Source organism: Parambassis ranga, chromosome 4 (assembly GCF_900634625.1).
Source record: "Parambassis ranga chromosome 4, fParRan2.1, whole genome shotgun sequence".
NCBI lineage: Eukaryota > Metazoa > Chordata > Actinopteri > Ambassidae > Parambassis > Parambassis ranga.
This window is the reverse complement of record NC_041025.1, coordinates 11,920,856-11,946,060: the sequence shown is the minus strand read 5'-3', so window position 1 is coordinate 11,946,060 and position 25,205 is coordinate 11,920,856. Positions and strand designations below refer to the sequence as shown.

Sequence of the window (25,205 nt, the reverse complement as noted above, 5' to 3'; positions counted from 1 at the left end):
AGGCAGGAATGCATAATGGAGGTCTAAATGAGAGTGAACTGTCAGCTTGAAAGGGAAAAAAGAAGATACAGAGGGGCAATGAGGTCAGGGTAGAAAAGAGGACAAAGAATATAGCTTCTCCCTGCTGACAGGCGGTGGTAAATATTGAGATAAATTTGGGATGATGATACAGAAACATCACTTGAGCCACCTTAGTTTTAGTATGGTGAAGACAAAGGGTTACAAAATATAAAGCACTTTTACAGTTTACATCTGACTGGGACAAATTGGTTACAAGCAATAAGGCTTTTTAATTTTCAGCTGATGAATGATAATAGCTTTTAGCTGTGTTAGGTTCACACATTTCCAGGTGTTCCAAGGCCAGTGAGATTTATTTATCACCTGGCTTTACCAGGGATATCTACAGGGGCAGAACTTACAGCCACTGCATGCATTACATTGTACCAACATGCCTGCATGTGTCCCCTTTGTTAAATGTAAAGTTGAAAAGCTACCCTGAAAAAAGGAAACGTTAGGCAGAGGTGAAACATCAAAAATCATTTTTCACCCATTCTGCAAAGCCGTCATTTTACACACTACGTGGAGTGGATGGTGTGCGCCGCAGCAAGCAGACAGTGCAGTGTTATCAGAGCATGTATAGATGTGGTGATTCAAATGTAAGCAGCAGCAAGCGGATGCATATGAGTGTCAGTTTCCAACCGCTAATATACCAATAGAACAAGGGAGCAAAATGTCAGTAAAAAGGAATATTACATTTCTTAGAAGTGTGTTCAAGTCTCTGCATCCCATTTATGAAACACTGCTCAGTGCTCAATATTCAGTGCTCAACCATTCGATAAAACAAACACAGTATCGTGCACAACACTCACACACACGCACGTGCGCACACACACACACACTCTGTTTCATCTTTCTTCATATTCTCACTGTCCCTGCATTTATCACATGAACACACACATGTGCGTCTTCTGATAAAATCTCAAATAGCACTGGAATAAGGGTGCGATGCAATTACATTCACCCACCATTGAGATGAAAAACCGCTCATGGATACATTTTCAATTATTCAGGGAATACATTTCAGTCGGTGCTCAGATGCTGGGAAAAGTTATTATATAATCAATACACTCTATAACGCCATTAATATTTGATGCCACAAAAGTGCTTCCTGTCTCCTTGGGCTCGCGGCCAGTGGTATCTGGGTATTGCAGTCAAACAGGACGAGCTTCACCTGCCTACAGCAAGGAAGGAAAGTATACATTTGCTTTCCTCTGACATTGGAAAACACAAAGGCACAGACATAGCTTTTTTTAATCTTTCTTTCTTCCCCACGATGGATTATCTCCTTTCTTTTGCACAAAATTTAGACAGATTAATTTTTTTAAATTTCTTTTGCTGTATTTTTCATCTTCATCACCCCTGTTCTGCTTTCAGCCCATAAAACTACCACTTTATATTGCTGGCCTGGTGCAAGCTTCCCTCCCCCCTTCTCTCACAGAGCTTAGACAATCAATTTACCCTGACTTGGCCAGGATAGATGGAGGCTGTGGGGACTGCAGAGTAGACAGTATGCTGCAGGATCTCTCCACTGATAGACACACTGCCTGGCAGCTACAAAATGGAGCCAGCATGCAACCATCTGACTTGTTAGACTTGTTAGCCTCACCATCGTGCTTAAGTTATTTGTGATTTCCTTATGGCTTATTTTAGTTTTTAAAAACATCATCTAACTTTAATGATGTAAAATTATCACACAGAAAAGATCATTGTATCCTAATTGTCAGCTGCAGTGACCCATCGCACTTCTACTACAAACTATAGTCTCTCTCTCTTTCAGTCCCCCAAAGTAAAACTGAATTAGTTCCTATCAACCTGACTGAGACACAAAGAGATTAATACGACTTTCCTATCTCAGCTTTTTGGCCAGTCAAGTTCTGTGTAATGCTCTCTGCGCTATTGATTCTTATTTTTCTCCCCTCTCCCTTTCTTCCTGGCTGTCTTCCTCTCACCATCTCACCACCTCCACCAGCCTCTTCCGCGCTCTGAAATGTCGTGCAGGTCAGACGTATGCTGGGCCGGATCAATCAGGGAAAGTAATCTGGGACGCCTCATGCACGCAACTACACACACAGATACTCACTGACACACACACACACACACACACACACACACACACACCCCTCCTCTGTTGCACTCTGGCCTGCCTGCCTCCAGTCTCATCGATCTGCATCTACTTTACCAAATGGATTCTTCTCTTCTTCTATCCTCCTCCACCTCTTTTCTCTCTGTGTGACTCAGAATATTAAATGTTCCAGACTGCGCGAGACGTGTACGTAAGCAATTTTTCATTTAACTTTGGCTTGGCTTTTTTTTTTCTCGCCCTTCTCTCTTTCTCTTTTTGTGATGTTTCAGTCTTTCGGTGAGATCGATGCAGTTTTCCCACACACTCCCTCACACCCTCTGGGTAATCGGCACATACTTGTGTAAGTTCAGAGGTCAGGAGATGACAGGATTGGGCCAATTGCCGAAGGATATGTCAAATAGGATCGGCACAATTTCAAGAATTATATTTCAAAGCTAATAATAGGGTAACCTTGTTTGCAAATAGTACTTTTGGATGTGAAATGTCTGATGTATTGTTCAGTTTTACTATTTTCTGAAGGCTTATAGGTGCCTGGCCTAGCAAAAACATTCTGCACTTAAATGTTAATGACTGAAGTGAGCTATCTTGTTTTGTTCTATTCATATTTTGTTGGCCCAATTACTATTATATAAAAAACTTCCAACTATTTCTTGCTGCTTTGTGAGCAGTCAAATGCAGAACATCCTTCAAGCACAATAAATCTGAGGACCTGCAGTGCTCTATAGATACTGTACAGCATCAAATTCTCTCTGTCACACAAACACACACACACACCACAGTTTCCGTTGCTCTGCCAAACTGTAGGCGGAACTGGAGCCATTTGTCCACTGGCTGAATCCCAACTCTGCACCAACGCATGCAGAAAATTGGTGAGCATCTTGACTCTGGAGATGACACTTCAATTTGTGCAGCTCTAGTGACTGGTGCTCTGCAGTTCCTCCCTTGCGGGGGTGTGAGATCAGCTGGACACCTGCCTGGCTGTTTGGCTGAGGCCTGCAGCACAGGGGACTGGGCCTTGGAATTGAAGGCCTGGCCTTGCCTGTCAGCCCAAGTCCCTGTCCCTTAGCCCCAGCCCTGGCCTGGCCTCTCAGGTCCTCATCACAGTTCCTCTATTTTCTCTTCTGTGCCAGAAACAGTCCCTTGCTTGGTGCCCCTGACCCCTAATTCTGGATCCAGCACTCAGCTGCAAGTCAATGCAGTGCCATCATCCTAACAGTAGTCTTCCAATGAACAGCATCAAATCCCCATCAAGCTGGCCTGCCATTGTTCCACTTCTAGCTGCTGCAGCCAACACCTCAGCTCCAGCTCGGTTATATCAGCAAGATGTCTGTGCTGTGCATTGCTGTCTGTCCTGCTGTAATCCCCGGGTGTGACGGATGGGAGTGATCATTGTCGAGGCCCTTAGCTGGGACGTTTTGGTGGATTACAAGGGCTAAATCATAGTCTCATCCCCTACAGTTCCACCCTCAATTAAATGTAAATGCGGTTAAAGGTTTTAGATGAGATGATATTTATCTATGTGGGGCTTATTCAGTGAGCAATAACCTCATCTCTGTAAAACGTAAGGACAAAAGACACTAACAGATATGCATGACTAACAGAATAGGATTAAAAACCAGAGACAGAGCCCTGTCAGTCAGACTATCAAGAGCCTACATCACAGCTGTCACATGATGCAAAAGGTGCCATCTTCTCTTTTTATAAAATCATTATTGCTTTTACTCATAGTGACTTTGTTTCATAAACAAATAACACTGTAACTGAGTCTACAGCAGTGTGATGTCAAAGACTGGGGAGTGCTCACTTCTGTTGCATTTAGCTGCACTGGTACAGAGGATAGAGGACGGGGAGAGTGGCCCGGCTGATCCATCTGAGTCAGCACCATGTGTCATGAGCGAGGACACCACCTCCACAAGTAGCTGGCAGGTGAACGCCGCATGCACCTGTGCAGGCAACCAGCCATTTTAGGAAAGCTGGCTCCTATCTTTAGCAAACTACACTGAGACACACTATAGTGCATACATAAACAAACACATGCACACATACACACATGCCCAGAGATTCACGAGTCATATGCAACGCCATATTGCAACTAACTAACAAAATATCAAGCCAGCATTCACACGTGTTGGCTAACGGGCTAAAAAAGGCTTCCCAAAAAAGGCAGAGCAGCACAATAAAAAACTTGTAAAATCCTCTGACTGAACTCAATTTTCAGCATAATGCACAGTAGGAGTTCTAATTAAAACTGGTTTGAGGCTGGAAGTGGTAATATTGGCTTTGTTGAACAGGTATTTAAAAAGCTATAAACAGCCTGGAGGTATACGATAAGAACAAAACCTACAGCACAGCACTTACACACAGAGAAGAGAGAGACAGGAGCATTTGCTGGCTGCTAAGCAGAGGCAGAGCTCCTCCTAATCTAATCACTGTTTTCCCCATCAGCTACATCTCAGACACAGCCCGCCTCTGTGTGTGTGTGTGTGTGCGTGCATCTGCCTTGCAGGAAAAGCATAGAGCTAAATCACATAGACACCAGCTGACTGTTGTTGTACTCGAGCATTCATTCCACAGCCTTGGGTTCTGTGTGTGAGTGTGTGTGTGTGTTTACGTGCCTAGCTAATCTGGTTATTGATTTGGCTCTGAACCGGAGCTCATATAATCAAATAGCTGCAAGGGAAAAGGACAGCCGTCCGTCATCTGTCTTAATGAGTACACACTTTGATGGAGGCAATGAATAACTGGAAACTACATGTAGGTGCAGAGGAGGTTACTACATCACTGATGGAGTGACAAGCTGAAACTTTATACTCATCTTCTTGCAAAACCCCTGGCTGAGGAAGATGAGAGTATAGTAGATGATTTTCCTCCTGTGCTGTATGACATTATGAAATATCAAATTATTTTATCGATTTTCATACATGTATCTTTTTATAATCTTGTGATATAAGCCTGGTGTCGTTTAAATATTCACATGAAACCCTTGTCGAGCTTGTAAGTGTTCCTCCTTTGAATATACCACCCTATTTCAGTCACTTTCCAAATTCTAAAAAATTGCCTTGTACTAGTCATTACACAATCAATTTGGAGTTTGACTCAGATTGTACAGTGAGCCCATCTTCTGTGAAAATCTAATCTTCAGTGTAACTCGATATGAGAGTGGCGCCATCAGAAATGGCTTCTACTGCAGCACGAAAGAGAGAGAGGAGAGCGAGATACAAAAAGCCTGCATGTATACCAGCACGGCTAACAGACGAGGCCCGCGGCACACCAGCTAAACCATTAAGTGTGGGGTGCATTCAAACGAGCAGATTAATCCCCCCCTACTGCTCTACAATGCAGAGTAATTGAAAATGCCCATGGGAGAATACCTCTGTTCATATACTGTGGGGTATATGCCAAGAAGACATAAACGTATATATAAGGTGGTGGATGATTGCCACTAAAAATGCCGTGACTAGGTTCCAGCCTGACAGCATGTGCTGTGCATCGATGAGATAGCACAAATCGCTCATTTTCTTACTCTCTCCTTTCTTTGCTCTCTCTCTCTTACTCCCAATATCAACTTGACAGGTGCTGATCAGGCCTGCCGCTGACGTTTATCAGTCTTGATAAGATCTGACTATTATGTTTCCTCCGTTTCCATCCAGTTATCCTTTGCAGGAAGGAATGCTTTCCTCTCCATTGAATGGGTATATGCATTGACTACCACAGTGTAACTATTTCTGGATGTACAAAATCAAATAGGCTAAGCAAAACTCTTGAGTGACATGACAAAATAGGGGACAGGTATTAAGTTTTCTGAATGTGTGACGAGGCGGCTTTGCCTTTTGAATGAAGTGTGTCAAAGTTTATATACTTTGGCCTGGGATCTATAGAACTGTATACTGTGTAGTATCAGTGTGTTGGTTTACTCCACAGGCGTGTTTGTCCCGGTGTTAGCCTCACTATTGATGAAACAACACAGGATAAATGACAGCATGTTGGATGCTGTGTTCGTAGGCCATAATGTGTCTATTACCAACCACAATGGTGCCATTTTGTAGTATGTTCAGTTGCATGTTCAATCTATAATTCATCTAGCTACAGAAATATATAAATGTTTAATATGTCAGGGGCGGTAAAGCCTGTCGAAAGCATGACCTTGAAACGTCCTTTAAACATCACACGCTAACAGCACTGGGGCCAGTTAAGCTGCCAAACAACAGACAACATACACACACACACTCTTATACATACACACACACACACACAGCCTGTCTGCCTGCTGATGCTTTCCGCTGCTTTCTGTTCTCTCTCTCCCCCCTTTTTTTTCCTGGGATGCAAAATGCAGATGAGACGAGTCAGCCGCTTGTGCACAGTCTCAGGAGAAACTGCCAGTCAAATCCAAACATCTGTATGAATACCAAAACACACAGGGTACATTGGAGGATGAGAGAAAAGAGAGGGAGGAAAGAGGGGTGTGAGACAGTGAGAAGATGAGGGAGAGAGAGTGGATCGAGAAGAATGAGCGGTAAAGTAGCTAGGAAAGCTAGTGTTCCTCTCTCCTCCTGTATTTTTGACTGAACAAAGAGCTATATACACATGAATACCTCTTTACTCCCACTGTATTTTCCATCGGGATATTTATTCTGAAAAGCAGCGATGCACAACAAGGGCTCGGTCCTGTGTTTGCTAGTGGGCTGAGGCGCTAACACTCCCCAGCTGATTATGTGTCTGTCTGTAGCAGTTTGAGCTGCTGCCAAAGGAATTAGGTCTAGTATTTGTGAATGCTGTTCCCCTCACAGCAGAATGCCTTGCCATGCCTCTTAGATTTCTAGCTTTTTAAAAAGAGATGGGGGGAAAAGAAAAAAAAAACATTTTAAATAAATGAAGGAAATCACTGTGGAAGCCTATTAAATTTTCAACGTGACCGTTTTGTGAGTCTTCATGTGTGTTTAGGCTCCGCACAAAAGGAATACTTAAAAACCAAAGCGTGCTAATTGGGACAGAGATTGTTACAGCAGCTTCTTATTCAAACAGGCTTTTGGCTCATTAACTCCTTCCATCCAGCTTTTGTTTAAAGAAAAGTGGAAAAGACATTTAAAGACCACAAAATATTTACACTGACACGGCATCACCAAAATAGTGATAGACTGCAAAGTGTATGTGTATAACATAAGTAAAGGCAGTGGCAAACACCTTACCTTAAATAGAAGTGCAAATATCTCAGTGGTGTGATGTCACACACAAATCAAATCTTTACTTTATAATAGCTGCCATAATTTAAACCCCAATCAATGGCTTATCTTTAATTAAAAATTGAAGTAGTACTAATGTCATAAAACATGTTTTTTAATGGGCATGATCCAGTTAATTTGAGTTTACTGTCATATTTATGTACAGGTGTCACACATTTTTTTTTTCTTACATGAGTATGTGAAAGGTTCCACACACTCTTGCTGGACTTAGAGTGTTATGAGGATGGGTATATAATCCAACTAAAGGCTTGTATCTGGCTCACACACACTATGACCAGTTGGCATTTCAGCTAATTGCTGTTGATGTGAGGGAACCTCAACACATCTGCATGTAAAAAAATCAACAAATCTAAAGAGTTCCCTCTTTTATTAAACACTAACATGCTGACAGCATAAAATATGCATTATTCAGGTCCACCTAAATGTGTATGATTCTTTGCTGCTCTGTACAGCATTCACACAGTATCAAATTAGTGATTGAAAATTAAAGCAAATAAGCAGGCTGAGCCCAGGAGAACAGCTTAAACGAAATAAACAGAGGCTGCTAACAGTCTGTGATGAATATCTGAGCAATGCACTGGTCTGGGTGGTCTGCCTCAGTTTGTTAGTGAGGCTCAGTTTAGTTTTTATTTTTATGAAGAGATAGCAGATAGAAGTTTGTAAATAAAAACAGTAGCTGAAATGATCTGGTTATTCTTCTAACTACAGTAAATTTGTGTGGCTCATATTATCATGACCATATTCATTATTATTGTGACAACCTGTGCATCGCACTTTGTGTTCACACCCATCCACAAAGATGCAACTGTCACCTCTCTCTCTCTTGCGTGTGTGTGTGTGTGTGTGCTTGGTGCTTAATCAGGCTCTAGTTAACCATGTCACTCCTCATCATGGTTCACGTCAGTTGTCCACGCACTTAAATTCGGCCACACAGAAGCAATAATACAGATATACAAAATACAGCACGGGCTAGCATGTAATATAATTGTGGAAGCATTGTTCAGTTTTTGTGCATTTATATCTTATGTTAGCTCATCCTCTCTATTTCCTCCTTGCTGTCACCTTCATTGTTCCTTGAATCCCAACAAAGAATCAATCTTCAGCCATGTTTCAATCACTAAGCACACGGTCAGTGCACTGTAGCTAATAAATTCCTCACGCACCCCACCCTATTAGCATTGATGTGTAACCTTGGAGCTCATGGTGTTCTGCCTGAGGGTAATAGAGCCACTGCATGTTTGTGTGTATCTGAGTGTATGTATGTGTATGTAAAATGATGGCCTATCTCTAGACCAGGTTCCCCACTGGCTCCCATCAGGAGGCTTAACAGCGCACACTCATCAAATACCTCCAACACTGATGAACATTCAGCTTCTCATTGTATGCTGCTCTCTTTCCAACTATGTATTCCTGTCTGTATGTACAGTATAAAACAGACCTAAGCAAGGTATGTCCCGCAGGCCGGAGCGCCCCCCTGTGACTTCAATGCGACCTGTGGCCCGGTCTAACCCGCCGACTATCCACCCAAAAATTAACAAAGGCAGCAAAAGTCAAGTCAAGTCTTCTCAACCCTCCTTGTCTATTCCCCACTGCAGTACTCTATGACAGGTAGCAATGCCTGCTACTCTTTGGAGAGACACGGTTGTGCTGTCTACACTTTGAATATGCTGTGCGACTGCACCGAAATGTACAGTAAAGCATGTGGAAACTCCACGGCACATTCAGATGTTACCGTGGTGCTGCAGTGGACATATTTCATTGTCATCTGCTCCTAAAAAGCACAGTTCTTGCCCGACTTTCAGAACTTTGGAATTTTAGATTTTTTAAATTAGTTTTAGCTAATATCTAATATCTTCACATCATCTGTGCTGTTCTGCATGTGCACACTTAAAGTAGACATGGACACACACAGGGCAGGGAGAGGAGAGGACAGAGGAGTAACCAGTAAATAATAAAAATGTAACAAGAGTATATTTATAAAGGTAGATACTGTGCCAGTGGTCACCAATTTCTATTTATGTAAACAAAAATGTGGCCCTTTGCTTTTCTTATGGAAGTCTATGTAGCCCAGCCCTGGTATGAACCAGGTGTACACACTTTCTTTCTGGCCTGTAGCCTTAGTGTTCCTGCTAGGCCTCTATACCTATACGCCAGCACTACTAGCTACATCACCACGCAGGGGAGTTGCCTTCCTTTCAATTAGCATTTTGATGACATCTGATGGAAACTGGCCAGCACACAAACAATCAAACATTTACTTGCTGACAAATGAATAATGCTGCGACTGTTCTGTGTGCAACTACTAAAGTGAGTCAGTCCACTTTGTGGATGGCAAGAGAACCATTTTGAAAACAGATGGCTGCACTGAGAATGCAAAATAATAGTATTGACTCTGGGTGATGCATTGGCAATGAAATGGAACTTTGTCGTTCTGTCTATGACAGGTAAAAATGCCTGGAGGGTAAAATGGCTGCTAGTTTTGTTAGTCAACCTCTTACTCTGTCACTTGGATGTGATGGATGAGTGGATAAATGGATGCAATGTTAAAGTGAGTGTCGGGAAGCTGAGCAAAGCAGAATACTTAGCTTAGAATCATGGCTCTCATGCTGACACACACACACATAGATCATTAAAGGGCATGAAACTTAACAATAGTATAATCTACTGTAGACCAGGCATGTGCTGAACTTCAACACACCCACTCCATCTTTCTCCCGCTCTGGCACCACACATGGACATCACACACCCGCGCTGTGTGAGTTTACATTTCTGTCTGCTCGTATAACTTATATACACTACTTTGCATACATGAATAGCAAATCGACAACAGTCTTGTTTTTCCATATTACTTTCATCACAGACAACGTGCAGTCCACCCCTGCTGCAGTACTATATACAGGTAAATATTTCAGTGTGGTGCAAAGGCAGGAAGGCAGGGAAATGGGGGGAAAGGGGGGAAAGGAGGGGGGGGGGGACCTAAAGCCCTGGCTTCAACATAAAATGGGTGCTATTCCCTAGTTTAACCCTTCCCTCCCCCCGTTCCCCTCCCCATCTCTCCTCACCTCTACTCCTGCCTCCACACATCTGCTGTATTAGCATGATATCTGGCTTCGTACCTCCATTCCTTATTCTGCCCACAAACACAGACAGTCTAACACTCTGCTACATCCTGCTTCCCCGTAAGAAACAACTTAACATTCTGCACAACAAATAGTTCAACAGTATGCCTGCATTTCCTGTGCAATGAGAGTAGATCACATTCTGTGGGTGACAGTATATTCACAACCACAACCTGCTCTAACCACCGTAGGCTGCTGAAAATAAAGGGATGGTAGAATTGAGTGTGGTGTCAGGCTGCCTGTAGCCTTCCTTACCATCTTAAACCCATTCCACTCCATTTGGGAGATGCCGGCCGTTGTCTGACGTTCACTCTCTCCTTACACACCAGCTTCAGCAACGCCTCAGAGAAGAAAATCCCCTACTCTCTCTAACTCTCTTCCTGTCTCAGTCAGCTCTGACACTGCCTCCTTATTGCCTTCCCTCCTTCTCTTTTTCTTCAGCCTGAGTCTTAGCAGCGAGCGTTGAGCAGTGTACTAGAGGTGTGCGGAGCCAACATCGCCTTCTTCCACAGATGCTGAGAGGAGAATGGTGAGCCTGAATGTGAGTGCTGGGGCTGCAGCGAGGCTCTCCCTCCCTCCTTGGCCCCCCCTTCCCCTCCCCTCCCTACCAACAGCCACCCGCCCAGTCGCCTGCTCAGCTGGAAGGTCAGAGCCCGCCCACCTCACCCCCCCAAACTCTCTTGTAGAGTCTGTGATTGGCTTCTTGGCTTGCCTGTCAGCCCTTAGCCTCACCTCCCCTCCCTCAGTGTTAACACCTTCGCTCTCCGGCTGGCTCTGCGCCCTCGTCGGCACACGCCAACCTCAGCCTGCTTTGGCAGAGAAAAGGCTCTCTGAATCCCAGCAAAGCAATCAATCGCTGCTGAGGTCTGTGCTTGAGTGAGCCGGGCAGCGCGGAGCGGAGCGGAGCTCTGAGAGAGTGATTGCAGCCTCAGGCGCTATGGTAATAGGATGCCTGCACAGCACTATGTATATAAATTAGCTATTACTGGGTGCATGTTAAAATCCCCCGTACATTTACACGGCTGCTGTGTATTCAGAGCCTCTCTATTATAGCCGTGTTCGCACACAGACACTTTTACGCACATAGAGTGTTTTTTGTTTTTATGAATTGTAGACAGCGTTTCAAAATAAACACACCTTTAAACATCAGACAAAACACGCGCACACACTTGAAATCGGCACAAAACCTGGCCACGCAGGTGGATCCTAAAAATAAGAGATACAGACTAGTCAACTACTTCATTCATGTATCTGGTTTAAAAACAAAAAAACAGCTAAATGGTGACAGAAAGCGTCTGAGAGCAGTCATGCTGTAGGCAAAACTAAATGAGTTGACGGCACTACCTGTCTGCATGCTGCGGCGGCGGCTACAACATGGGTAAGCCAGTGTATGTGGCACAAACACGGGACAACGGACACGACAGACACCTGCGCCCCACGGTCTCTACTCACCATGACCATTCTCGTGTCAGGCTGTGACTGAAGGCGACGCTGCACTCTCCGGACAAACTATATATGTTTAAAAAAAAGCAGGTGGACGATGGATGGAGCAGCAGCGCTGGAGAGGATGAATGAAGCGACGTGGTGAGGAACAGTGGGTGTGGAACTCCCGCGAAAGACACCAAACACAAAGACACTCGGCTTCAGAGTAAAAACTAAAACAAACAGCGCGGAAAGAGAGGAAATCCACTCAGAAGAAAAGATTCACGGCGAAACACCCTCTCTACCTTTTCCCCCAAACGCCATTTATGGATTGTCCAGTCACCTCGCGCGCGATCTCTCATTGGCTGCGGAGGTGCGGACGGGGCGGTGCGCTCACGGATGAGAGTGGAGAAGGCAAGCCTCGTGTGGTCCACGACGTGGGGCGTACGAGGAGAAGCATCATGTGGGGAGGTAGATGCGATAAAGCAGTTATAGGGTGATTTTATGTGTGTGTGTGTGTGTGTGTGTGTGCACATAATTATCTGTCACCTGACTCTTAATAATTATGCAGGAGATAAGCACACGCTTTACCTCGCGCACGGAGAGGGCTTTTTACGCGCGGTCTTACTCGCCCCTTCTTTGTCATGGTTAAGCTTGGATAGAGGTTATCTGCATTACTGCTGCAGCGTCTAAGCCATGTGCGGACCTCTCCTCCGCTGGAAAGCAGCAGGCATCAGTTCTCCATTTCACTTCCGCTTCAACCAAAACAATCCACCACATGACGCACACAAACCACACCAAAAGCGTTTTCACCTTTCTGAATTGCTCTCAGCCTTAGGTAGAATGCATTAATTAAATAAGTAGCCCTGACAAATTACTCTCACAAATGAAACTGATATTAAAATATCCACTACAGTTATTGAGGTATAACAACTATTCATGAAAATAAAGTAAATTCTCTCCATCCCCAGCAGCAAATCCACCTCAGGTTGATTGTGCCCACCTGCATGGCCCCTATCTCCAGCAGACAAGAAGAGGGAGCTCTTGCTTCCTTTAACACCTGGCAGGCAGCAGCACTTGGCTGAACCTTCACACACACAGCACATAAACACATGTTGCTTCACACCAGACTCGATTCAAACACGTCTCGCACACTGACACGTTCAAGCACCTTATGCTGCAGATATAAACACACAGCCTCATTTGACTTTACACTCATCATGTTACCGAGAGATCAAAATATCACAAATCCACCAACACATTTTCATTGTGCTGTTTTTCTTTGTGTTCAACAAAACAATGACAAGCTGTTAGCCAGTCAGCTTCCATACACAAGCTGTTTGGTTTCTGTGGGCTTGTACAGCAGTGCTAATAACTAGTAGACACCCATTAAGCTAAGAGAGATTCCTCCTCTCCTACCAATCCATAGAATGTTTACAATATAATGTGTATAGATAATTAAAAATAATATAAAAAATGTGCGTCATGCCTATTTTAATGATTATTATTTCAATGCACAGATTTAACTACTGCCCATCAAAATTTAATAGTATATGGCTCTTTACTCTGGGAGCGTCGACTTCTTAGGAGTTCAGTTTAACAGTACTACTACTGTAATATCCAGGTTAATTAAAATAAGCAAATAACTGTGAATACTGGGTCTAAAATAGTACCATTTGTAACTTACTACAAGAAATTGTGCTGCCCTTAAAGTTGGAATAAAATATTTTTTTCACCTCTTCTCATGAAATGGTTGTAACAATGTGATTTATTATTGATAGATAAAGTTTACATTATTGATTAATCTCTTCCAAACATATCACAGTAAAAATTAAAATAGGAATAAAAAGAGGAACGTGTCCAGAATGATTCCATCTTGATGTGCAGGGCAACAGTGTGTAATATATAATATACATCATACTGCACACAATGTACTCTACATATAAATTTGCACTGCATTCATTGTAAACTGCAGTCATAGGCTGAGGCTAAGATACGTACACAAATTAGCTCCCAAATGACCACACTGAAAGAAGACAGTTAAGAAAGAGGAAAAAGCAGGACACAGATACAGGCAGCTCTTGCAGACAAAAACAGAGCAGAGAAAGAAAGCTCCCCTGTCTCTCTGCTTCTACCCTGACCTCTCCACCTGTCAGGTTAGCTACAGCTAGCTAGCTAGCCCAGCGGAACCATGTGCCTGACATACTAATGAGAATCCTCACTACGCCCTAAATTAGGCCCAACCAGGACACATGCATGTGCACACACAAATATATGTACACACACAGCACACTGTTGTTTCAGATAGAATAAAATATGCTGGCACTTGCAGTCTGGAGATTTGTAACGAACATACTGTATATAACAACAGAGAGGGAGAGTAATGTACAATGAAAAGAGATTAAAATAGAAATGCATCTTTGTCTCTCTTTCTTTGTTATGTGCTTCTTTATCTCTTCTGCCAAAGAGCAGAGAGAAGGGAAATTTGCAGCTGAATAGTACAGGCAACAAACGCTCGGTCTTCTGTCCATCTTTTTATCCTGCTGTTCTGACCTTTGAGTTTAATAAAGGCTTTGGGTTGGACTGGAGAACAGACACTCTCCACCCCACAGCCTCTAATGGTCTTAGCCAAACCATGTTTTGATTGTTGCTTTTTAATTCCCAGCGGTAAAAATACAACACAAAGTAAGATCCTTTTCCTTTTTTTTGTCTTGTGTTATGTTAACTTTTATCTGTCGGTGTGTAGAAACAGTAAAATAAAGTGGGTTATCATTTTCTTATTTCATAATGTGCAGCGTTTTCAGATTGTTTTCTCTCTCTCGATGCAATATGATCCGAATAGCATCCTCTCTAAATGAGAATATGATTTGAAAGTGAAAACAGACTCTCACAGTTTGGCTTGCTCGGCATGTCATTTCTCTAGATTGCTCTACAGGACCACAGTTTTAGAAGGCATTGAAAGTGACTACTAGTACTCTGTAAAATAGCTATAAACACAATCTGTTTCTTTCTGGTGTGAGTTGTTATGGAATGTGCGGACAGAGAGACGTAAGATGGAACCATGTTGTTGCCATTTACAAGCTAAGGCTGCACACTGTGTGTTAATATATTGTGAGGAGGAAATATAAGGAGGATATTCTACCAACGGCATCCATGTTGAGATATGTGTTCAGCAGTTATTGTCTTTGCAGATATAAAATGCAACACAGCACTGTAAAATATAAAAGTAATTTATGTTAATGATTAAAATGGCTTCTCTTTGTTTAATGAGGTCTCTATTTTGTCAGACTTTGCACAAAAAAGTGCAAATCGGATGCATTATACGGCCCTCTATATGATGACTGATGCTAAATAGATTTTGAGGAGGTATGTAATGATATTTCTTTCCTCCTGCAAAGTTTGAAAGTTAAAAAGCTTTTGTGGCTATAACCCAGGAGGGCCAGCCGTACTGTCAGCAATGTGAAACCCCATCTTACTTATTGGCTCTGGCTCTTTTCCATTAGCACACACACACACACTTGAGCGCGACTGATTCACAAATGCAGTGTATGCATATAGCTGGCAACACACAGGCAAAAAGAGAAGAGATTGTATGAAAGGCATCACACTCTGATAGGATGACTGCTGTGCAGCGGAAGCTTTAAGGCCTGGCCTCTTGCAGTGCGTTCAGTCTGTGCTTCCAGCCTGCTAATTCAGAAAGCAGAGAGCTGGCTAATTGTGATGAACTCCTCCTGCCCTCCATTCTGCCCAGCGTCTCCTCCCTAAACCTCTCCTTGTCACAGACCTTTAATGGATTAACTGCAGGCTGCCATGATCCTTTTTATTTCCTTGCACAAACTCACGATACCACATCTCCTGCCACGCCCTGAATAATCAGTTTGTTTATGTTGTGAATCTCAAAGATTTGGACGACTGCTTATGCTAAGAGCACACAGCACAATCCACACACACACACACACACACACAACAAATTCTAGAAGCACCCAAAACGTGGATAACAAGTGTGAAAGAGCGTGCAGGTGAGGAACATCTTACAGCATATAGCAGGCAGCTTTGGTTTGAATATGCAGTGTGCAGACAGTGATAATTGTGGGTGCTCTCGGTTTGAGTCTTGTTAACTGTCAGACGCAGTGTTTCAACACCTGTCTTATGTTTCTCTCTGCATAATAAGACTTCTATTTAAAGGAGGAGAAGTGAAGATAACAGCTGAGGTGTTACCTCAAGTGCTGGAAGAAAATACCTTGATTATTAACAAGAGGGAGGAAAACTTGTGTTTGGAACAAAAACTCGCCTTCTGAGCTGTGTTTTGTTTGGTTAGGTTGAGAGCACACAGAGGATATAGGAAGTGATAGCAGAATAATCACTGCTGAACAACGTGGCAACACATAAATCATTTTAACTTACTTATTGGTTATCTTAATTCCGATTTTCTCATCATTCGCAGCAGCTGATGCAGTAAAACAGCCTGATACCTTTAATAGCTTGCTTCTCAGTATGCTGTGGTTTACTTAGGCTCCTTTTGATTTGTCCTTGACGGATAGATTTAGTTGCTCTATTGAAGTTCTGGCAGTAGTAGCATCTTGCTGTGCTACTCAGACTGATGACTGCCTCTTTCCTGGCAGGTGTCCACCCTCTGCCGGTAACAATCAACAAATGAGAATCGCAGCCTTCAGCTTGCCTGTCTTCCCGAACAGCGACAAGCTCAGCATCACTGAATCCCAGACACCAGACAGCTATTAACACGATAACATGCGGCTGCTTCTGCACAACAATGGTCGGTGCGGAATCAATTGACTTTTGTTATTTGCTTTCAGTGTGAAGACCAGGGGCTTTATTTTCATGAATAAATGGCGTGCACAGTATAGATCATTTTTAGCAATTTCATGGTCAGAGTTTCATGGTGCACCTGCATGGCAGCTGCACATTCAGTCAAATCGCCTCTTTTCTTTCTCTTATAAAAAGCAGAACTCTCCGTGCCACGGCGCTCTCAGAATTTAGTAATGGTGGGGAACTGTTAGGTGTAGTTCTGTCACAAAAGCAAACTGAGGTCCTTAAGTAGGAGAGGCAGAATCAACCACACGCTACTGAGGGTGGATGATGTTAAATTATTAGGAAGCTCACAGCAATCCAAACTGACAGGGGTCAGAGGGCAGGCAGTGAAAAAAAGAGTTCAGAGCTCAGGAATGCATTTCGAAAGCACAAACCACACAAATAAGTTTCATTATATTCAGCACTAAATGCATGTAAATGTTAGGTCACTGTTAAACAGCAACTTGTAAAAAACACTGCAGTTCCCTGAATAGCCACTTGAGGCTGGCTCCAAACCAAGGCACAAACCATGGTGATGAACCTAGCATACTGATGGAGTTATATACACATTTCTGATTAACATAATACTTGGGGTTCCTGTTAGTTAGTTGTCTTCCATCTTGCAGCGAGACTGTTGGAAGGGCTAACATTCAACTAAATAAAATAAGACAGCAACTTGGGCTTAAGTGACTAAAAGGGATGAAAACATAGTAATGTGACAATGCAGGGTTATTTACTGCCTTAGAATTCAGGGCTTTGCATTTATTGCTCCTGGTGTGGATGGTAAAAAAATATAAAAGTTGACATTTCACTCTGGATAATATTTTCACTTGGAAAAACTGACAACTAAATCCTACATTGCCTGCCATTTTAAACATGTCTAAGTTTGTGGTACCCAGAGAGTTAAAAAAAGAGGATCCATTGAATGGCATATGTTACTTAAATATACACTATGTTAAAGACAAGTATTTGTTTTTTTGGGGGGAAAATTCAACTAATCTTGCTGGAGCTTTCCTCCTACATCCTTTTCCCTCTGTGTCTGTGGGCATGATACACAGTCAGCTTAACCCCTGCCTGTGTCACTCTCCCTGGTAGAAACTCCTTAGATCAGAAATGAATTCTTCATGCTGATCCCGGAACAAGGCTGTGCTGCATTTGTCACAGCCACTTTCTTCAACTTTAACTCAAAGCTGTTTGGTATGGCTGAAGCTTTGCAGACTGCAGAGATGTGACGGGAGGGCTGTTTGAAAGCTCAGACCGTCTCTATCTGTGGAATATAGAGTGAACGCTTAAAGTCAGTAGAACACATTTCTGTTTTGTAGATCTGATTTGAAGCATTTACTGCTATTTCAAAGTGTTGATTCATTCGATTTTGTCAAATGTGTTTCATAAAAAACAGACAGAAGCAAATTGAATGAACACATTAAAATGTAAGAAAAACAGGCGGCTCCTGTTTTAAAGGAATAAAGTTCTTTGAGGTCTTTCAGGCTCAACACAAATCAGAGAAGGTTTGTGTAGGTGCCCAGTAAGGCTTAGCTATGCAGTCACTGTTGGGTCTGGCATGTGTTCTGGCACTGAGAGTGTATTCTCAACAGGACTCTGGTGGATTAGTGTCCATTTGGACAACAGAGTGGTCCGCAGCTTGGGGGTGACATTCAACTACAGCAGGCCAGCAGCTCTCACACTGATCATAACGTTTAGTCGTGCTGGTAACTGTCACTGATCAATCATAAATGTGATGGCATATATTTAATAAAAGGACTTTGCATATTATTTTTCTATGGATGTGGTGGCTTTTTGTTTGAACCAGTTCATAGTGAAATGAAGCAATGACCACGCTGCAGTGCGGTGGGTCAGAGGATCACGGGGGTTCAGTGGTGGGCTTTGGGGCTGTGAAGATGGCAGCCCGTTTTGCGTTTGATCCTGGTCGGGGTACATCCATGCTCACAGGGCAACTGCTGTGGTCCATCTGGTGGAGGCTTTAATCACAACTCCCCCCACTTACACACACTACAGTATCACAAAGCACACAGAGCTGCCTGCTCCAGGTTGTTTAGACTGCTCCTCCACTATCAGAGCTTTTCTTTTACATTATTTAACGTGGTCATTGCAACATATAACTCAGGCAGGGAGAAAAATATAAAGCTGCTGTCTGTGGTGATGTTTTAAAACCCTCATCAAAAAAAAAAAATCTCACAGTATCAGATCTGCATAAACGGCTGCACGGTGGTGTTTGATAAGGAATAACCTTTCAGAAATTAGACACATCCGGAGTCCTTCACAGGGCTGGCCACCGGCACTGTGGACCAAACCGTGCCCACGCTGCACAAAATCCAGCTCTCCAAATGTCACTTCATGCTTAACCGCCCTTTCTCATGCTTGAAGAAAAGCAAGTGGGTAATGCACAGAGAAAAACCCCACTGGGTTTCAGCTTAAATGCCTACATGCTTGGAGACAAATTTCAGATATTTTGTGTTGTTTGAAACATTTAGCCGTTTAAATATAGTAGTCTTCTGCACTCAAGAAATTATTTCCCAGAATGATGGCAAGAGTTTATGAAGAAAACCCGAGTCACGAGTAAACGAGACACCGGGCATGCTTTTGTTGCATCTCCCGGTTCTATAGCGTTAGCCTCCACTTAGCAAAAATGACTTTCATCACTTTCCAATATATTTTGTTTTTTGCCTTTACAGTATAAACACAGGCTCCTTCAAAGGGACCTGGTGGCAAGCTGTTTTAAATTAGCTTCAATGGTCACTCAGCCTCCCCACTAAAGCACAAGTCAGCTATACATCATTTATTCATGGTGACAGCAGATATTTACCTCATCCCCAGCAATTATCAGTGAATCACTAAAATGCATCAGCTTTGAAACTATCAATTTTGAGAAGAGGAAAAAAAAGCTGTACATCAACATGCCAGGATCAGAGACGCATGCAATCACTCAAGTATGGTCAGTGTTTGTCAGCTTAGCATCAACAGGCAACAATAAGCATGTTTCCTCTTAAAAGGTGGCTGAAGCCATGTTAGGTCTTTATGATGCAGACATATCCGCAGGACATAATTTATTCAGCATCCCAGAATGATCCATACACCACAAAAACTACTACTACACCACAAACTAATCACTAAGTGGAAGAATGTGTCATCCAGATTGTTTCTGTGTTTCCATATGAACTGTCGAATACAATAATTTCAGAATACAATCCCACTTTCTCCTAAAACATGCCTGTTTCATTATTCTCTGTATATTTATCCTCCTAAGCCAAATGAAATAACTACAACTGGATGTCCAAGACAGGCTCTGAATGTGTCCCAGAAATTAAATGTTTTATATTACTAAGCACAATAAGCAGCATGGGGATTTTTTTATATTAAAGAAGAAAAATGTACAGCAGGGGTTGAGATTATTCCATTCAGCCTCTTGAACTGTACAAATGTAGCCCCAGACACGAGGTAAATCCCCACTAGAATTCACAGATAGATAATCCCATACTATATAAACTGTGATAATTATGATGCCTGTGATTAGGATGTTAATCCATGTATTTAAAGATCTGTCAATCAGTGAAGGAATAATAGCAGGTTCACATCTTCTGCTTTGGTTTTTAGTGGTGGGTGTGACCCTGTGGATTACAATAGAATTATGGGTTATGCTGTTATGCTGCCCGATCCTCTAAAAATGACTCCATGTTTGTTAATGAAGTGACATTATCATTTCAAAATTTTATGCAAACATTTATAGATAATAAAGCAAAGATGATTAAACATTATTTTTCTGGCATATTGAAGGTTAACTGACACCAACAACTTGGCCAGTACTGAACAGAAATATTTGTACATTTTTTTGACTGGATTTTCTTTTCTGACTTTAGGGTCATTTATGTAAATTTGTTCAGCAACACATAACTACTGTTTTTTGTCACAAATATATATAGAATTCCATTATGTTATTGAAATCACCGGTGACCTTTGGCTGGGCGTGGACAGCAGCGTAAACCGGTGCAGCAGGCTATGCTGAGGTTAGTCTACTATAGGGATCACATCCACGTCTCGTCAACAGAACAGTTTGATAAATAGCTAATGAGCATTTAGGTAAGCTGTGTCATGCAACACATGCAAAAGGCACCCTGTAGACAAGCTAAATTACCCAAATATTGTACAAAGACTCAAAAAGAGATAGAGATAGTAAGGGAAAAGAGAAAAAATAGGATATTTCCTGCAGCTTTACAGTGTGTGTGTGTGTTGTCTGTGCATGAGCCTGCAGACACCTGCTCCATTCTGCAGTGATGGCTCCCAGCGGGACACAGGCTCAGCTGCTGATCACTAGGCCCTCCCTGCAGCACTGGTGGCCAGCACACACACACACAAAACAGCTCTTCCAACAATTCTGAACCCTTCGGGCCCCCCTTGCAGTGTCCTCTCTCTGTGTTCCTCATAGCTGACATCCCACATGTGCTCATATCAAGTGCAAACATGACACGATGTACACACACATAAGCTTCCCCGCGTGTGTTCATGCAATGTGGTATGTAAATTCTATATCATGGTGCATTTGTAACCCGGTGTAGTTTGAGATCATCTATAGGGATGATGTGGTCGGCAGCATAGCCAAAAAAACGCCTTCCTGAACAGAGCACTGCATCGAACCGTGCTGTGATACATGCCATTAAAAGCATAAAATGATGTAAAGTATATGGCTTTTGTTGTTGTGCATATTTTTTCTACACTTCCTTTCAGCTTTTTCATATGACTCGATGGTTCTTGTTCAGAAAATATCAAATGATAAGCGCATTAATCAGCCACCATTGTACTTGTGCCATGATTATTATTGTTGTTACTGCATTTTCCACACATCTCAATGCCTCTCTTTCTCTTTCTATGAGCGTCTTTTTCCTTCTGTGGCGTCGTTCAGTCTGCTGCACCTGTTTGTGCCTCAGTGACAGCAGGGTTGTGGAGCATAAACGAACTAATTTCCTGGATATAGAGAACACTGCAATCAAGGAAAGGGGAAATGCAGTGAGCAGCAGATGGAAGAAGCTAATCATTGTTATGAAATAGAGATGACCTCTAACTATCTCATGGCTGCTGATATACTGCGGCTTCACATGTTTGCCAACTACTACGGCCACCCCTCAGCCCTATTTTCTTTTTTCTTCTTCTGCTTTTACTTGTTGTGGTGACGATAAATGACTTCAGGCAGGTTTGAAATGCAACCTTCCGTCTCTTTTTTTTAAAATGTTGAAACAGAAAAGATTGGAGTTGTCAAACAAAGCCTAGTGTCACATAGAGAACGGCAGCTGCCTGCAGTGGGTAATCAGTGGAGCTTTCTACAAATTAACAGCATTCAGCTCTGAAGCACGGTGCACTGCAGGTTTTTGCATGTGGGCTTTTGAAAATTAGGTCTCAGTGACTGAAAAAAAAATGAATCATTTGCAGTTCAATTTTTTGTGCACGTGTTAGCCACAATTTCATCTACTTTGTCTAAGGTGGACATCCTGGTTATGGTGATACTGCGGATGCTCAGCTAAAATTGCGTGATTCTCTGTGTGCGCTGGTTACTGATGGCCTCTGTATTTAATTTGATAAACGTTCTTTTAAACGTGCCATCCTACAGCTTGAAACATGAGATGCATGACTGCACACAACCCCACAGACACACAGACACACACAGACACACACAGACAAGGCATGTAGCACGCAAAAAAGCTCTAAACATACTATACACTATACACACATTACAAAGCGAAGTAATAGTAAACTTTGCTGCATAGTGTTTTGTAAATATTAGGGTTCATTTATCTGAGAACTTATTTTATTCAATTGTGTATTAAATGTTTAATGTTGAGTAGTATTATAATCCAGCTGTTAGAGTGATTGATGATACCATATATAATACTTCTTTTCCTAAACAGTAAACTTACTTCGTTTTTGATATAGGCATCAGTGTTACACCGTCGCTGTGTTTCCTTTTTGATTGCACCCGTTGTTTAAATAAAAAAAATAAAATAAAAAAAACAGAATGGTGCTTTGGAGGCTTTACAAACCAAAGCCACCAGAATCTTCCAGCACATTTATCTAATATATGCAAATGATCTGGCTGTGCTTAATGAAGGCACCATTAATCACTATAACGATGGTCTTTTTTAACCAGGGTAATCATGCACAGACACACACGCACATTGTCAAACACACACACGTGCGTATGCACTTACACACATGCTCGCTCTCTCTCACACACACACACACACACACACACACACACATAAACACACAGGAACATGCCTCATCACCAGAAACACACTGATGACAAACGTGCAAAATCCCACAAATAAACCAAAGCATTTTTTGCCATAAATGAACCCAGGTATGATGACATCACAGTCGCTCAGTAATTAATAACTATGTTTGGAATTAGTGTGGTCTATGTTTTGTGTTTTCTTTTCATTTCACCTCCTACTGCGAAATTTTAATATAACGTGTGGCTAGTCATCTAATCGTCACGCACCACCTTGCAGCTGGTTAAGTAATCGCCTCAAAAATCCATCTAATAAGATGTTGATAAGATTCATCAGCATATGTTAACATGTCAATCATATTTATATAATAAATTCAACTAATTAGTTTCACTGGTTTCAACAAATAATTTATGGTCCAGCAGCTTTATGCAAACAGCCGATAACACTGTTGTGAGTCTGAATGGGCAGTGGGAAACACAGTGCTTTGTGTTCTGCATAATGACAACAAAACACTAGACAGATGTCTTTGAACTAGCGCAAGAATTGAAAGCAAAAACTGAAAAAAACCCAACATTTTTTTTGAAGTCAAACTCCTGACGGACGCATTTCACTGCTTATCCTCACCACGCATTTGCATACACTTGACGGAAACCTCTGGGTACAGTCAGCAGCATGACAGTGGGTTATGAAGGCTTCCGGGAGGCTCTGGGGTGTGGATCTGAGCCAGTTTGAAGGGGAGCCGAACCAATGAAGAGCCCACAGCAGATTAGACACCCACAGCTTCATGTCGCTTTAATGCGGCGAGTCAGGGATTTTCTTACAACGCTTTTTTTTGCCTAAAAGCTCAGGGTTTTCTCATGCCCCCTTTTTCTCTCTCATTCCCCTTGAAGTCATCTTTTCTATGTAAATTGCAGAGTAATGTCGACTCCAGAGCAAAAACGTCCCATCTGTCTAACAACGTTCCTGCTTCCTCTACTGACTTGACCTGCCATGTTGATTGATGTCTGATTGATAGACATCGTTAAGTGTCTTGAAATATGTCATATTAACCTGCTCTTCAGGCTTTGACAATAATATTCTATCTTTTTCGAGGCTGCTGTTAAGTTCTTAAATGTAGTGCTGTATTCATCTATTTATTTACAAGGAAAATACTGATAAATATTAAATACTACAAAACCTTATTGACAATTCAACAAACAAAAAATACATAACCCACACAAACACACGCTTACACACACACAAACACCTCAAATTCCCATGATAACAGTCTGACTGGCAGAGGCTAAAGACAGAGTAGGCGTTGGTAATTGAACAAACATTACAATGTAAATATTTACTAATACTATCCATTGGGGATAAAGGCAAAAAAATCCCACAATTGATTTGCTCTCTTTCTGCCCTTTTGCTCTTTTTGCCAACACGCACATACACTCTCACAGAAACACACACACATTTACCATACACACCAGTCATCACTATCTTCTTCTGCCCTCCTGTTTCTTTTCTTGGAATTATGCTTGCCCGTATTCATTAACAGAGATATGGAGATAATATTTGTCTGTCTATCCTCTTACCAAGGGTGACCTGTAGCCCATCTGGGCTGGCGATGACAGGAGATCCCTGGGAAATAGCGGCGAGTGCGTCTCGGGGACGGAGCCCACGCCACTGGCTGCTAGTCCCGAGAGCTGCCCGTACCTCGCCATCATCTTGAGATGCTGCTCACAGAACACACACTCTCATACACAGACACAGGAGGAAATGGGAGTAGACAGAGAGGAGGGGAAAAAAGAGAGAAAGAGAGAATGGGTGTGAGAGAAGGGAAGGAGAGCAGATAATAGCAGGTAGGGATGATGGTGAGAATGGTAAAGGACAGAGGAGGGAGTGGGGGAAACATGCAGAAAGAGGAAAGGTAGAGGGGGATTACAGAACACTTTGCTCTCGCACAAATGCATATGTGAACATACACCCCACTCACACTTACTGTACGTCACATGAAGGCACACATACAATTTTAGCCTCAGGTGGACAATTTCACAAGCAAGCCTGTGTATGATGGGGTTTGACGGCTACCTTGGCTTTGTTACAATAGGGGGAAATAAAGTCTAGGCACTGTCTCTCCATGTATTATTACATAGAAGGATGAGTGTGAGAAGCGTAGCAGTCCCTTCTTTCTGTACCAGCCATCATGCTGGGGAAAAAATATAATAAACAGCTGCTGTTATCAATCATCCCC

General features: G+C 42.4%; 1 protein-coding gene across 4 annotated transcripts in view; it reads right to left on the bottom strand.

The window, feature by feature from the left end:
* Positions 1 to 25,205, bottom strand: part of elavl4 (ELAV like neuron-specific RNA binding protein 4) — a 63,354-nt gene that overhangs the window by 37,857 nt on the left and 292 nt on the right. For 2 of the 4 annotated variants that reach the window (XM_028403549.1, XM_028403550.1), the window contains exon 2: positions 24,547 to 24,687. The exons of 1 other annotated variant lie outside the window; for it this stretch is intronic. In XM_028403549.1, the coding sequence (XP_028259350.1) occupies positions 24,547 to 24,687 (141 nt within the window). Of the gene's footprint in view, positions 1 to 10,757; positions 11,005 to 24,546; positions 24,688 to 25,205 lie in introns of those variants that run through there. One more of the 4 variants, XM_028403552.1, reaches the window with a different exon arrangement.